A 16,767-nucleotide genomic window follows, 5' to 3' on the forward strand; every position below is an offset into this window, starting at 1 on the left:
TTTCAGGGGCAAACTGGGACCAGTTTGCCCCTGAAAAAGGAATGTCCACCTTAAGAAATCAACAAATATTTTTCCAGTTTCGCTGTCTAGACATTTCATTTTACACTTTCAAAGCATAGGCTATCAAAAATGTCAGGTTATAGTTTTATTGCTAAGCAACATCATATAAAAATCATTGTTGAAAGTGCATATCAGACAGACTCTGAATTTATAAGAGTAATATATAATAGATAGATATTAAGGTAATTGGGAATAAACAATAATGTTTTAAACATTTTTAAAAGCATGTTGCCAGAGTTTCGAGCAATAAAACATCAACAGCTCTTTAATAATTTAACGTACATTTTCAAATCAATCAGTTCTTGCACAACTCCCTACAAGGGATACATCAGCTAACAATGACTTTCAGAAAGTTAGAAACAGTACTATCAGGGCTAAAAGTAGTGGATTTAATTGTAATGAGTATGTTCTATTCAGCAACAGATTTCAGGCCTGAGCTTATGCAGATGAGGAACTACAAAACAAAATGGACAGAGAAGGATGTGAATGATAAACTTAAGGTGATTATAGTTATAGGTGATTCTTTGACTAGGCATGAGGATAGTCTGTAGGGAAAAAATAATTAGATTATGCTACCCAGGAGCACGGGTGGAGGTTTTAACTGACAGAGCAAGAGATATAATAAAAGGAGCTAACAATGATGCAGTTTTGTTGTGCACGTAGGGGTTAATGATGTAGGAAAGGTAGGTCAAAAGAGCTAATTGCTAAGTACAAGGGGTTGATAAAAACATTTAGAGAAAACAGCCATAAGCTAATTGTGTCATGGATACTGCTGAGAATTAGTTGTGAAGATGAAATTATAAATAGTCATTAGGGCTGAATGCTAGGCTTAGGTTAATATGTAAGGATGAGCAGATTAGATGACCTTAGAGCACTGGTAGGAATGGAGAATTTTGATATAATGGGAATAACTGAAACATGGTTAAATATAGATGATTTTGATGATACAAATATCTTTGAAATGTAGAGTATTAAAGAAGGGGAGGAGTGATTATATATATAAAGATTGTCTCACAAAGGGTTTAAGAGATAAAATTAAAGAAAAGCATAATAAATTATAAAATTGGAATTGAAATTTGATTTTAGGTTGTACCTACAGAAATATTGAATACAAGTCTAAAGAGGTTATAATTTCGTTGTATAGGTCACTGGTTATACCACATTTGAAATAACGTGATCAGGCTTGGGATCCTTACCTTAGGAAAGACATTGAATTGTTGGAAAGGGTTCAGAGGAGGGCTACTCAAATGGCGCCTGGGATGAAAGAGTTGTCATACAAGGACAGATTAAGATCTCTGAAATTGTATGCTCTTGAAAAAAGAAGAGTTAGGGAGGATCTGATTTAGGTGTTTAAGATTTTCAGGGGAATTGATAGTGTTGACGCATCATCTTTTTTCATATTTAATGGTGAGAATGGTAGGACTAGGGGACACGAATATAAATTTTGTCAGGGTAGAAGTCACATTCAGCTAAGAGAGTTTTATTTTTCTAACAGGGTTGTTGACCTTTGGATCGGATTGCCTTCAGCTGTTGTGAAGGCAATACATTTAAAAGTGAGTTTAAGAAAATGCTTGATAACTATATGAATGATAAGAGCTGGCTTTGAGTTTTTTGTTTTTGTTTTTTTCATAGTCCTAATATAGTTTAGAGGATGGGACAACCTAGATGGACCAATAGGTCCCTTGTTGTCCCTAAACATTATGTTATGTTTGTTTGTTTGTAATTAAATACAAAGCTACAGAATGGGCTATCTGGGCGTTGTAAGTACGCAGACATACAGCTGTGTCACTTGGGCTTATATTATGTTATGAATCCATAATGACGAAACGTTAGCCGAAATGAAAATTATTTTTATTATCATCTGAGGGGGGGGGGTCGTTTTTTTATAACGTTACTGCTAAAATGTTAAGTTCCAACAGTATGGATTACTAATTCTGAAAAAAACAAGAACAAGTTTTTATTACAGACAACGTTTCTCCATTGCGGCTTCGTCGGGGCTATTTCTTGTAGTACTAGTCCTGATCAGTCGTAATGGCGAAACTTTGGTTGAAATAAAATGTTTTCTATTACTATCCAGAAAGTAGAGTTTGATTTTTCTTTTCTAGCTTTATTGCCAAAAAAGAATGAAAATAATCACCACGAGATGGCACAGTTAGTTTGTAAGTATGGATTCCATACAACGGTTGAGGTTTCGATCACGGGGTTCTTCTGCAGCTGTTCGTTCGCGGTCACAAATTTTAACAGACTATGAAGATGACAAAAAGTACTCAGAAGTGTTGTTAGATAAATACTTATTCATGTTTCTGGGTGCCTTCTACACCTTTATTTTATTTGTTGTTTTACTTTGCGAAGGGTATCTTCCAGCCCCCAAAAGTATTGATGATGTTGCCGGCACTACTACTAGTAAGCAATACAGGTTATTCACAGATAATGAAGATAACTCCCAATTTCCTCCACAATATTTAATGAACCGTTTTAGCGAAGAACGCACGAGAAATGTTTTGAATGAGTTAATTAGTATAGGCCCACGACCGACAGGTAGTTATGAAAACGAAGTTCTTGCTTTTGATTTTATTAAGAGACAACTAGAGTTTATAAAGAGTCAAGCAGAAAATGTTCATGTCTTTAATATTGATGTTCAGAAAACAACAGGGTCATTTTTTCTGAAATTTGGTGATGGATTTACATCATATTATAGGAATGTGAAAAATGTCATTGCCAAAATTGGTCCACACAATTCCACTGGTAAAAGCCTGCTTGTGAATTGCCACTTTGATACTGTGCCAACAAGTCCAGGTAAGTAAGACTTAGTTAACGTAAAGTTAAACTAAGAGGAAATATCAGAATGTATATATGTGTGTGTGTATTTGTAGGAACAAACTGTCATAGTTGATATATACTTGCAATTAATATTAAAAGAAACAAAAAACTCATAAAATTATAGTACTTATAGTTATGCACCTAAGAGTAAGAATGTGAGAATTACTTCCTTAGACATTCTATCTATGAAAAAATTACCTTAGAATTTGATGCATTTGTGTAAAGATGCTTGACTTCATTTGTTTGATTAAGTACTTTGAAATCCTTTCATGTAAATGAGTTGTATCATTTTCCATTGAAATTAAGAAAATTCATAAGTATAAAATTGTTTAAAGTATTTTATTCTAACTTGTCTTTGGCAGATCCTTCACAGAATTTGAAACAATTAACATAACTGTAATATGGTTAAGCCAGACTGAAAATATTTCATATAAAGGAGTGTTCAGTCATATTTTAGCTAAAGTGTCAGAACCATTTGGTGGCCAGTGATCAAGAGTCACACTTCAAACCTTGAACATTGTTTAATAACTTATATATTAGAATTTCACTATCTCAAGGTTTACACCTCCTTTGTTTTACATCAACTTGTTTAGGTTAGTTTAGTTAGATGTAAGAAAATATAGATGTCATTGAATACCCTCCATTAAAAATTTACAAACAAGTATGATGAGCAATGGAAATGGAAAAAATGTCTTAGAGAGTGTTAATAACTTTAGCTGACATTACACATTTATTTGAATTTTTTCATTAACCAAGATGATTGACATACAGCCAAATTAATTTTAGTGATGCATGTACATACAGTTTGCAGACTTAGGAGTTGATTAATACTTTTTTATGTAAATGTAGTTAATGTGTTCTTTTTCTTCTTATTTTCTTCACTTTATTGGTCTTTGTTAAGATAAGAATTATAACTATTTTGGTATACACTGTTTGTATTCATCTGTTTAGGGGCAAGTGATGATAGTGTTAATTGTGCAACGATGCTGGAGATATTGATGGTGTTGTCTAATCAGAACAGATCACTTCCTCATAGCATCGTCTTTTTATTTAATGGAGCAGAAGAAAACATTTTGCAGGTTTGTATAAATTTATTCATGCTCATATGGATATGTTATTGTACTTTTTTATTACAATCATGTTTATGTATATGAATAATGTTTCATTTCAAATCTTGCTGTTAATTCTTTAAAACCATATTTATCTCTACATTCTTTCTCCTATATGCACTTCATTTTTTGACTCCAAAATTGCAAAGATTAGAGGGTACTTTCAGTTTTTAGGTTACAGAGAAAATTATTCCATTTCTTTTTGTGCACAGCAATAACTACTTTTACTTTTTTTCATATGAAATTCACTTTCTAAGATACTTATATTTTATTGCTAATAGCTTTAAACCAGTATCATACAACCACTGCTATTCAAGTTGTATGGTCATTTGATTGTGTTTATACACTCGTCAACAAGTAGAGTAAATGGTTATTTTCCTTACATTTTTAAAATACATCTCAAAATAATTAAAACTTCAAGTTGGCTACAGTATCTAGTTTCTTTGCAAGCTTTAGCAAATTTTATATATCATAATTACATTTTATGTTCAGTTTCTTATTTTTTTAATGCAAAAAATGGTATTATGTAGTGTTTTGTTTTTTGAGTAGAAGCCAAAATTTGCTATAGGATGAACCTAAATGAAAATCGTAGTTATTTTTCTTGTTCAGTTTCTGCCTTAATGTTGCAGTTTTAGATTCATATGTGTAAGCTAGTTGTGCAGTGAGTGTGCATGTTTGAAAATAGCTATTGTAGAGGCAGTGGACGTATATGGTTATCTGTTTACAACTACATCTACTTTATATACAGACAGCCTATTTTAGTCAGCTGTGACTAAGCTACACTCCTATGAACAATGACAAGGCAGAAATATGAGTATCACCAGTGCATTCTGGAAATGTACTGGTACACAAATAAAGAGTCTGGTGTTTACCCAATTCATGTTTTCTGTACAGTGTGTAATAAGGGTCATAGGTGAAGAATAGTAAAATGTATTTATGTAAATATAAGAAGGGTTACAATTACATGCCTATATCATCAAAGTAAATTAATTATGACTATGAGAAGCTAGGAAATCAAACACAAGCCCTTCGTGTCACATAACTACCAATATTTCTTTGCTTTCTTATTACTCATCATTGTTTTGTTTTGTAGATAGATAGGGTAGGGAAATTGAATTTCTGCTTCTGAAGAAAGGTCTTTTTATTATGATTTTCTCTTTTTATACAGTGATGTATGTTTTGTTGTTGTTTTATGTTTAAAGATTGTTCATAAACAGATTTTCTAAATTATAACCTCAATCTTTCTGTTCACTTCTTTCTTTGTTTGCCACTGTCTGTTTTCATATTTATTTTTGTTGTTGTTGTTTTCCATCATTCAAGAGCTAACATTGTTGCTGAAGCAAATACTTTGTAAAGGCATGATTGTATGTGATTTTATGAAACTATTTTATATATCTGCCTTACTGGAAACAGTTCAAATTAATATATTTGTTACATAAGATTAAACAGTGGTATTGCCAATACAAACTTCTTTTACATACTTTTTTTATATCAAATGTGTGTATTGTAAATTCATAAACTTTTTTCAGTGTTAAAAGAATTCCATACAATGCTTAATAAAAGTTCATTCAAACAGTCGTTTTTTGCACAACTACTTGCTCTGGTTTTGTGTATTCAACTTTATTACAATTTAAAAAAATGTAATTATATATATATATATATATATAACACGAACAAACATACACATGTACATACATACATATTTTGTTTTATTGGTTTTAGTGCATTTTGACAGTATTAGCAATTTTTATGTATACTAGATTTATTTCTTGATGACTTGAATGCATTCTTAATGTTCATGTACGTGCAAGGATTTAATAACCTAGTCTTGATTAATCTTGTATGGTATGAACTTTTAGGGAGCTCATGGATTCATAACACAGCATAGATGGGCAAAAGAAATACAAGCATTCATCAATTTAGAAGCATGTGGAGCAGGGGGAAGGGATATGCTTTTTCAAGCGGGTGAGTTTGGTTCATTACACTTTCTCCTCATAGGAATAAAGTTTTTATTTTACACATTCAGCAAAGATTTGATTACATTCTCAAACAAGTTGAAACTACCTATTAAACTGTTAAATTTTTAAAGTATTTCCCAAATAATCTGAAACAGTAAAAATGTTTAATTAGGATTAGATAATGTTTTCTCTGTGGTTTGTGTTATGTAAAAAATCACAATTTGCTATCAGTTTCATAGGAGTTGCTATTAGAAATCACGTATTATGAGGGATGTTTTAATGTTGATATGAATTAAAAGGACCCCAAAAAAATTGACTTACGTGCATCATTAAAAAGATGTTATACCGATATGACAAAAGTATAAAGACGTATAACTTATCTTTATTAGCACAATATTTCACTATTACAACTTCATCAGGAACTGTTGATATCCTATATATTCACTAATGTAGTTGAAACTAAATTGGAACACCATCATCCATTAATTGAACATTGATACACGTGTCTAAAAGATTCAGATCATATTAAAATTATATTAAACACTCTTGAATATAAATTGTTGAAACAAACTGAAACAACAATGGTAAGTACATAACGTGTGTAAATCAACAGGTAAAGTTTTAAAATCATAGGATTTAGAACAGGATATGTTACATGTATAAAATACATCATCATACTTGTATCTATAAGTATTATTTCATCTTTTTATATCAATACATACACAAACAATCTTAAAAATATATTTTAACCATTATGAAAGTGTATAGAACTTCATCAAAGTTCAAACATATTAAATTTTTAAGAATGCTATTAACATCTTTACACAAAAGGCCAACCTTTATGTTTGTTCATTGTTCTTGCTGAAATTAGATTAGTTAATCTTTTGGTCAAGAAAACTATGACATTTCAGTAAGATCTTGACATCCTATAAAGTGTTATCTGCTTGTGGTATCCCATATTCTTTACTATAATGCTCAACAGTAGCATTGTTAGTATTAAGGTTTTGAATTTTACATACTTATTCAAATATTCTGATATCCATACTTTGATCCTGTACACACTTAGGTAAAAAAAATATTCTTTGTTTCCAGTTTCTGAGTGACCCTATATATATATATTATTGCTCTGTACCTAAGAAAATGCTCATTTTATAATATGGGTTTAAAAATTTAAATTGCCCTTTGAATCCCTGTAGTTCTATTGTAATGATTGGAAGAGTAAATTATGACTTTTGCAAGTCAGTTTCTACTATTGGTGTGGTGACACATCGTATGTTTGTCCAGCTATGGTTGTAACTCATCACACCATACAGAGTATGTTGGCACCATTTGTAACACTTCTTAGATGCACCCCAAGCAACATTGCACACACACAAGTAAACAAGACAAACAATAAATAGTTTTCAAATTCAAATGACCTGATTTGGAATACTCAGTGTAACAAAGTTGCAGGGTTTAGATGATATATAGCATACACTGTTTGAAACCCTAAAGTTTTAAATATGACTTCTAAAACTGATGCCTTGAAAATCTTGAACTTCATGTTTTCAAAAATTAATGAAAGGGCTGTTGCTAAAAAATATTTAACGAAGGTTCTGCATATAGCTATGTCATTTGTGAATGTAGGAAGCCAGTCACTGCATTGTTGATAATTTTTAGAAACATCATCAGTGTAATTAATATAGCTTGTTACCCTGAGTATACCAGAATAACAAAGAAAAAGTTTGTATTTTTTACCTATTTAAAAGTGCAGCATCTTTCGATAGATTTTCTGTAAACTAAGAAATTTATTAGAGAAAAGTATTCTAATCAATAATGATTTAAAAGAGTGTAGTTATACAAAACAGCCTTCATGTTGTTACTGCTTGTTTTTTTCTAACTTAAATGCAAATACTGAAAGAAGAAAAGACTGAATTTCTGTTCAAATTGATTTTAAGGAAAATTTTTTTTCATTGGGTATGTTTGATAGCTGTAAATTGTACAGAAACAAATTTATGTAGAATTCTTTAAGTATTTTAGTTATTAGTATGCAGGTACACAAGTTTATGTTTATAACAGGCCTCACCTGGTGCTAAGCATACTTGATCTTTCAGTCATGGGGGTGTTATAATGAGATGGTCAGTCCCACTATTCATTGGTGAAAAAGTAGCCCAATAGTTATCAGTGGGTGCTGCTGGCTGGTTTGCCTTCTCTCTGTTTGGCAGCTTAAAATTAGGGGCAACAGATGAATATGAACAAAAAACAATAAAAGGCCTCTCAGCAAACCTTTAAAACAAGTGATTCCGGAGCTTAACCTTTAAAATCTATATAATTGCTCAAAGAGCCTGTAGTAGCCCATAACAGCCTGTGTTTTTCTTAATGCTTCAGTAACTGATAATGACTGAAAAGAACAAAGTTCTACAAAATATATTTCTTCTTACTGCCACTTGTTTCTCTGTGACTTAAATTTGGATATTGAGAGAAAAAGACAAATTTCTGCTTAAACTGAATGTAATGTTAATTTTATTGGATGTATAAGAAAAGTATGAATGAAAGAGGAAAGAACACATAAGACATATGTTCTGTCCCAACCTTTCTTAAAGATGGGTGGAAATTTCTTGCATATAAATTTAGCATATTTGATTTTTACATTTACTACTAAGGAAACTAAAGGGGAAACAACTTATACTGAGAAGTAATAAGCAGATAGGGTAAATGGTGTGATTTACCTATAGAAATCTGGATGATAATCTCCAATTTTACACCAACTATCACAACTATTAACAAACTATTGCTTTTTTTTTGGTAAAAAGAAGATTTTGTAAGCTTTATTTTGTAATATCGTCCCATCTTTCTTGTATTTCATAACAATTTAGCATATTAAAAATTAAAATGAATCAAATAAAGCAATATCTTTATAGTATGAAAAAATAATCTCTGTTTATACTACTATTATTCTCTGGCATTGAAACTAATGCAATAGAATTGATTTACAAAGTTCCAGCATTTGTACATGATACGGTAACTAAAGACATCTATTAAAGTTATTGTTTTATTTTTATGTATATATGGATTAAATAATACCATACATAGAAATTTGTAGTGGGTAAAAAGTTCAAAGTCTAAGTTTCTATGCCCTGAAGATTTTGATGATACTGCAGACCTGGGATTATATTAGCAGTTTCTCTGTAGAGAATAACTAAGGAAAGAGTACATCATACATGTATCTGCTTTCAGTCTTTTGCAGATCATCTTACCTTTCTCTGTAAAATTTATTCATTGATATAAGCATTTATGTGGTACTTTTTTTCAGTTATTGATTCATTAATTTAATATTGTGTACAATGTACTACATTTCTGTGTCAGGTGTATGAAGAGAATAGCGTGTTTCTATTTAGTCAGTTTGAAGTTTCCAGACCTGATCAAAAATGTTTTCTGGAGTACAGTGTTTGTGTAGAAGTTTCATACAGTAGCTGGTTTAAATGAGCATGTGTACATGCTTGTATGAAACTATTAGTATGCTACACATAAATATATTTGTTGCAGCTTGACTTGTTTATGTGGGTTGTTTTTAGTTCTAGGTGCATTTAACTATGATTTGGGTTCCATAAAGTTTTACCTCTGAATTGAAATGGTGATTAAAAAAAAATTATTATAAGAATGAAACTGTCATTAGTTTAAAAACAAATAACAAGTGTTTGATATACTATATATACAATGTATTATGTGCTACAAGTGTTATACTTGTATCTAATAATCTAATTTGTAGCATGTAACAGTGATATATGTAGGTTAACAGATTCAAAAATTATAAAAATAAATAAATAAATTTACAGTTTCACAATGATTAAAGTATACAACAGGCTGATATTTTCAGTTTAACAATAATAAAAGGTATAACTACATATGTACAGTAGGTTTCATATTGTAGTATCATAAGACTATATTTATAATTGTGGTATACTAATTTTCTTTATATAAAATTCCATCCAAAAATGCTCCAACAACAACAACAAAAAATGCCAAAGTTCTGCCTTAGCTCAAATAGTAGGCAATATCTTATTTATAATTGTGGTATACTAATTTTCTTTATATAAAATTCCATTCAAAAATGCCAAAATTCTGCCTTAGCTCAAACAGTAGGTGATATCTTATAAACATGGAGAATTAAGCAACTTGGCATTACTCACATTGCATCATTTTATTCACATGCTGTAAAACTGTACTCGCTTAGCACCTAATTCAACACATCATGTTTTGTGTAGTGTGATCCAATGATCATCCTTATGTGAATTAGGAGCCAAACTGAAAATAGATTCAGTTTTACAGCACACAAATAAATTGATGCAATTTGTGTAATGCCAAGTTGTTTTATTTTTCTGTGTTTATAAGATATAATTTATTGCTTGATGTAAAGCAGAATTTTGGCTTTGTATTTTATTCCACCCAAAAAATGTTTGGGTGGATTTTGCATATTTTTGGGTGTTACATCAATTCAAGACATTTAAACTGTAATCACTATTGTTCAACTACCTTTAGAAGGAAAACTTATACAGGGAAGTAATATGTAGATCAAGATATTGCAAATATTACACACATTTTCATGTAGATTACATAGGATTGGAAAGTGTGTTAATTAAGAATAACAATGTATGAGAAAGAGCCAGAAAGACATTCTTCTTTTGAACTGAGCTATGTGAAATGAAATCTGGTAATGAAAGTGAATGAATGAAGTGGGGGGGGGGTATTTTTAATTTTTCTTACTCAGTGTTCTTTCTCATTTTAAGAATATTTACTTAGAATTAGGTAACTTCTTCAGCTAATTAGACATAGATTCAATTCATTGCTCCATTCTGCTAGCAATAGTATATAATGTAAAATTTGTGAACAATAAAGTAAGGATTTGCTGGCCATGGTTGCTAGGTGCTTGCATTTCAAGTGCTCAGTCCAGTGTTCACTACTATACTTGGCATTCTTATTTCTTGAAGTTACTTCCCTTAATGATAGTACAAGTTATTTTAAAAGCCATTTTAAGCAAGTTTTACATTTTTTTATGATCTTACTTTGCCAAACTTTACAAACTGAACTATATTGTTTAGGTGCATACTTGCACCATTTTTTTTGTATTAATGGACACAGATTGTGGGTACAGAAAATTTAAGATTTTTTTTGGAAAACGTCAATTGCACTAGAATCAAATATACCAAAGCCAGTAAATGAAAATTTTCAGACCTGTTTTGCATAATGTTCAGGATAAAACTAAACATTAGCAATGTTTTATTCTGCAGAAGAGTAATAACGTGCATATTTTATGCATGATGACCAAACTATGTAATTAAGAAAGACTTTAGTGGTGTTATTTCTTTTTTTCCTCATTTATATTGGTTATAAAAACTTTTCTTATTTTAAAGTGTGATAAAAAAAACTCTTGGTTTGAAAGCTTTTGGTTCTACATTGATTTTTTTGTGCATTGTATACTTAATCAGTATAGCTTTTATTGAAGTAATGATTTGCCAGCCGATACATGTACACTACACAGAAGGACTTTCCAATAAAAGGTTTCTAACTATGTTTGTGATTTTATTACTGTGAAGTAAATTTGTTTTGTGAAACTGTTGAGAGCTTTCTTCAAATTTTTGTCTGGCTTTTAAACACATTTAAACCAATATAAGTGTATTTTTTTCAAAAAATACATGTGAGTGACATGAGAATAAAATTGTTTATGTTATTTGAAGCAAGAAAAACTTGGATTGTTTCAGCCATAGTTCCAAACTTGTTCATCAGACACTGCAGCTGTAACTTAAATTTCATAAGAAGTGATTCATATATAAGGCACCATATGTTCATATGCAGTATTCTTGCTTGCTTCAAACAGATGTTCAAACTTGCATGTACTTTATTCATTCCTGATACCTTTTCTCATCAACTTACGAGAATTATATGAAGAGTGTACTAACTACTTTTATGTTTAATTATTATTGATTTACATATATGACCATGGTACAGGTACTGTGGTTCACGTAATTTTTGAAACCCAACAGCAAAAAAAAAAAGTTTCGTGCATAGTAACTCAAATACAATTACTATATGAATATCATAAATGGTAAATTTACAAGTATTTATTAAGAACAATAGTGTAGATAAAGTTAATACTACTGTGCACTACTAACATATACATGTATATCTATATATTTGTATACAGATATCATAAAACAAATGATAGTATTCAGTAGTATTTCATCATTTTCTCTGTCAAAAGGAATTGCACAAGAAACAGTTATTTTTTTTAAGGGTGTGTATTTATTCCAAAGTATACATACCTCCCCTGACACTTATAGCTATTTCTCAATCTTCATCTAAACATCGTTTTCACTCGCTCCAGTCTTTATACCCCACTCAACTGCCCTCGGCAGTATCTAATTTGCAAAACTTAACACTGGCTCTCACGCACCCTCTATGTTGGTACTGTATATAATTACTGTATGTTGACAATATAATCACTTTTTCTTGACAAAGTGCTGGCACTAGGAGTTATGTTTTGTGGTTAACATTTTCTTTTGAAGCCTTTTGACAGTAGTCTGGTTTTCTTTTGCAGTTAAAAAAAATGAAGGTATGAATTCCTGTATAACAGTTTGTGGCACGGGGGTTAACCAGACCTCGTCCATTCTTCCTTTGTTGTCTGATGGTAGTCAGCAGTTGGGGTGTGGGGTGCACTCTCAGTGGAGGCTGTCTGTGACCTTATTTGGGATGCGTTGGAGTCCATCGTGTGGCCTGGGGTTTTTCCCCATGTGTTCAGAGTTGGTTTTTCATCATGAACCTAAATATACTGGTGAGAATTTAGACATTGTTTTCTGCTCCTTCCTTCATTAGAGCTGCCTCTACTGAGGGTTCATCTGATCGGCCACCTTCTGCCTCTTTTCTGCAGTTAGTTACAATAGTTTGTGAAGCTTTGGGGATTCACCCCTTGTTTTTGAGTCTACTCTACCTTGTTGTCAGATAGATCTCGGGGACATTACTTAATTTTTCCTCTTTCTCCTGATATTGTCGTGTATTTGCAATGCAGATACGAGAGAGTATTGCTATGCCTTGCTTCCCTCGTTTATCAGAATAACATGCTCTGGCTTATCATCATCTGGCTGTAGTATATTTAGACAATCAACAGTTGGATTTGTTGTTGGATCTATGGGGTTCCAGGTTAGAACCTGTTATCCATCTTACCAGATCTCCATTTCTTACCTGATTAACAGTTTTTCTTTTTTCTTCTAGGAACGCTTTTTATTTTCTTTGGATCCCAATCACACTACAACCTTTATATCAGCTCATGGTTGGAACAGGTTCTGTTGAGATGAGGTGCTCCATAAGGCCATCTACATGCAATTCTGGATGGTAGTATTATCTCACAATACAAATCCAATGGACTACCACTCATGGACTATCATGCCAGTCCCTTCTGACCTTTGAGATGAATCAGTCGAGATTGGTTTGCTTTTAAAACATAGGGAATGTGGTTTACCTGTTTCACTGTCTCCGGAGACCTGTTCCTCAGGGATTCCCACCACACACACAAATGCCCCCCCTACTGCTACTAGTGGAAGTAGAGAGTCCTTACCACACCCAGTTCTCAGTTGCTGGGGTTGTGGACAGAGGATTTTCCTTCGAAATGTTGAGTTTCTCCACTCTCGGAGAAGTGGGCAAAGTTGGGGACCCCTCCTACCTGGGTCCCTGGAAATTTTTCCCAGATGACGGTAGGAGCAGGACCAATCTACTCCGGAGCCTATTCATAAAACCAGTCCAGATTTGACGCTTAGCTATCTGGTGGGGGTGTGCTTAGACCCTCTTTTGAATACTGTCAGGTCTTAGATTGTTCATGCAGGTGATCCACTATCTTTTCCGCAACTCAGTCCCATCTTAGGCCCTTGGTGGAACAGTGTTCCACGTCCTCTCCGTAATTCCTTGGGTAATTGGGATTCTCCTTGCCCACTTGGTTGGGGAGTGAAAGTGACTGTTCGTAAATCCAGACTGGATGAGTTCTGTACCTTGGGTGAAATATGAGATATATGATCCCGTCAATCCAAGCCTGGGATGTTGCCTTTCAGACTTCTTCGAGTTGATCAGAAGGATTGTCCACTTTGGTGTTGCTTTCTTTCTTTCATAAATCCGGTTGTTCGAAATGCATCATTTCGTGGCTACTGGTGGGAATCCTATCACAGAGATATGTATATATTTGTAGTCCAACTACCATTGCCACCAACAGAGGATATGGATACCATGACCCCTTAAATCCACCCCCGTGTTGTGGAACCTCAGTTGCGTGGTTGGGGCTGGCCCATCATACTTACTTGTATAATATTCCACCCTTTTCACTTTTCTGTAGTTCTGGGTGTAGAGCATACCCATTCTCGATGTAGTGCGGTTTTCTGCTTGGGTGTCACTTCTCATGGTACATCTTTGTTCTATGCAGATGCTTTCTGTATGAACTGTGCCTTCACCAGCCTCTCCACCTTCTCAATGTGGGATTCTAACTATAAAGTTCAGCAGCAGTATGTATGTTTTGGAAGTTATCATTTTTCTAATCTGAAAATGTATTTCCCAACATACCTCCACTGACACTCCCCTCCCTTCCTCCCCACTAAGAGCTGGTGTTAGTGACTGAGATGGGGTAATTCTCAAAAAGTTATTATATTGTCAACATACAGTGTTTATATACAGTATCTGCATAGAGGGCATGTGAAGGCTGGTGTCAATTTTTGCAAATTAGATATTGCTGATGGCAGTCGAGTGGGGTATAAAGACTGGAGCAAGAGAACATGATGTTTAGATGGCAAAGATGAAGATCAAAAATAGCTATAAGTATCAGCAGAGGTAAGTATGTTTGGAAATATATTTTCAGATTAGGAAAATGATAACTTTCCTAGCTTGTTTATCAGCATTCTTCTCCAACACCAAGAATATTAACATTTTTCTCCAGTAATATTCTTGGTGTTGCTTAGTTTACCTGAATGTTCTCTACATTTTTATAATTTGTTTATTATGTTTGTGTGTTTGAAGTTAGCACAAAGTTACACAATTGGCTATCTGTGTTCTGCCCACCACAGGTATCGAAACCCAGTTTCTAGCGTTGTAAGTTCACAGATGTGTCACTGGGGGGCTGTTTATTATGAACCATTTTATTTGCCAAATTGTTTTTGAATGAAAAATTCTCTTAAGTATTGGTTTCTCTAACTAATTCTTTGGAACTTTCTCTCATTTTACTAGATGGGCTCAAGAAAGAGTTTTTAATAAAAATTATGTAAATTAGAAACCAGTATCTACTCATAGACATACAACACTAAATCAAAAACTGTAAACTTATGAAATGTTTTGAATATTTGGAAATTTACAAATTTTACTTGACAGCACAACAAACTAAGTAAAACATTTCTCTCGAGAAAGTTATTTTTCTATGGTAAGTTTTGTAAACACGTAGTGGATTGTCACTTTGGAATGGCGTATTAGTTCTCAGCAACAGACTTTTAACACCTTGTATGGGAGATTAATCAGATTTGGACACGACAGGCCTTACCATAGATGCTCCAGGTGTAAACTTTGTTGGACACTTTTCTTTTCTGGTACTTTATTTCAGTATTAGAAATATGTTGGTTTTTTAGTATCTTGAGATCTTCATTGCATGTTGTTTGCCACTTTGTGCAATCTGAGGCTAATTCTTTCCATCTATACTGATAATTAAATATGGTCTTTAGACATATCCTTGTAGCATCTTTGGGGCATCTGACCTGGTCTTTTACTCATTTCCAGCTGGCCATACAGCAGAGCTTTAGGAATTTATTGGTCAATTGTGTGAGCCAGATGTCCTGCCCATCTATATTGTGCTTTCATGATTAGGCTTTCCACTTCACTGTTCGAGTATCTCTGCAGAACCTTGGTGTTTGGGATTTTGTCTTGCCATTGGTGTAACAGATTTCATGAAGGCAACAGTTATGAAATCGACCAAGTTGTTTAACTTGGCATTTGTATGTGGTCCAAGTCTCACATCCATAAAGGAGGGTGGTGAGTACAAGTGTATAATATATTTTGATCTTCATATTAATTCCATTTTCATTCCTCATTCTAGTTATTAACATGACAAAAACCTGGTTTGCTTTTGCTATACACTGATTCACTTCATCATCAGTTTGCTTCTCATTCGAGATAATGCTGCCAAGGTAGCAAAATTTGTTCATGTACTTCAGCTTTGTGTCATTAATATGGACCACAAGGTCAGTGTAATGTCTGTAAGGTACCAATTGGTATAAGGCCTCTGTCTTTTTCAAACTTATTGTTAGACCAAACTGTTTACAGGCCCCAGAGAACCTGTATGTAATGCTTTGATTGTCATTTACAGTGGGAGCAACAAATGTACAGTCATTTGTAAAGAGTAATTCCCTGATGATCATTTTTCTGGTCTTAGTTCTTGCTTGAAATCTCCTGAAATTTAACGGCTACCTGTCTGCTCAAAATTGTATGTAGATGCCATCTTTTAAGGTCTTAAAAGCATCCTAGAGTGTGATGGAGAAGACAGTTGAAAATAGTGTAGAGGCCAGGATACAGTTCTGCTTTGTACCGTTCGTTATGGTAAAAGAGCCTAAAGAGTCATAATTTTTTATAACAGGACAGGTGCTGTTGTGTTGCCATGGAAAGAACATATGATGTTGATTAGTTTGTTTGGACATCCAAGTTTTTGTAAGATGATTCATAAGCCTTGGCAAGGTCAACAAACACTATGTACATGTTTTTATGTTATTCTTTGCACTTTTTTTTTTGTAGTTCCTCTATTGGATCTGTAACCACATTGTGACCTCGGA

The 16,767-nt window shown here is 33.0% G+C and overlaps 1 protein-coding gene across 1 annotated transcript in view; it reads left to right on the forward strand.

The window, feature by feature from the left end:
- The first annotated feature begins 2,235 nt into the window (after positions 1 to 2,235).
- The window catches only part of LOC106458508 (endoplasmic reticulum metallopeptidase 1-like), a 55,180-nt gene continuing 40,648 nt past the window's right edge, over positions 2,236 to 16,767 (forward strand). The window contains exons 1-3 of the mRNA XM_022384744.1: positions 2,236 to 2,856; positions 3,832 to 3,959; positions 5,849 to 5,954. Of these exons, the coding sequence (XP_022240452.1) occupies positions 2,358 to 2,856; positions 3,832 to 3,959; positions 5,849 to 5,954 (733 nt within the window). The 5' untranslated portion in view covers positions 2,236 to 2,357. The remainder of the gene's footprint in view (positions 2,857 to 3,831; positions 3,960 to 5,848; positions 5,955 to 16,767) is intronic.

Source organism: Limulus polyphemus, unplaced genomic scaffold, assembly GCF_000517525.1.
Source record: "Limulus polyphemus unplaced genomic scaffold, Limulus_polyphemus-2.1.2 Scaffold478, whole genome shotgun sequence".
In the NCBI taxonomy this organism is placed as follows: domain Eukaryota; kingdom Metazoa; phylum Arthropoda; class Merostomata; order Xiphosura; family Limulidae; genus Limulus; species Limulus polyphemus.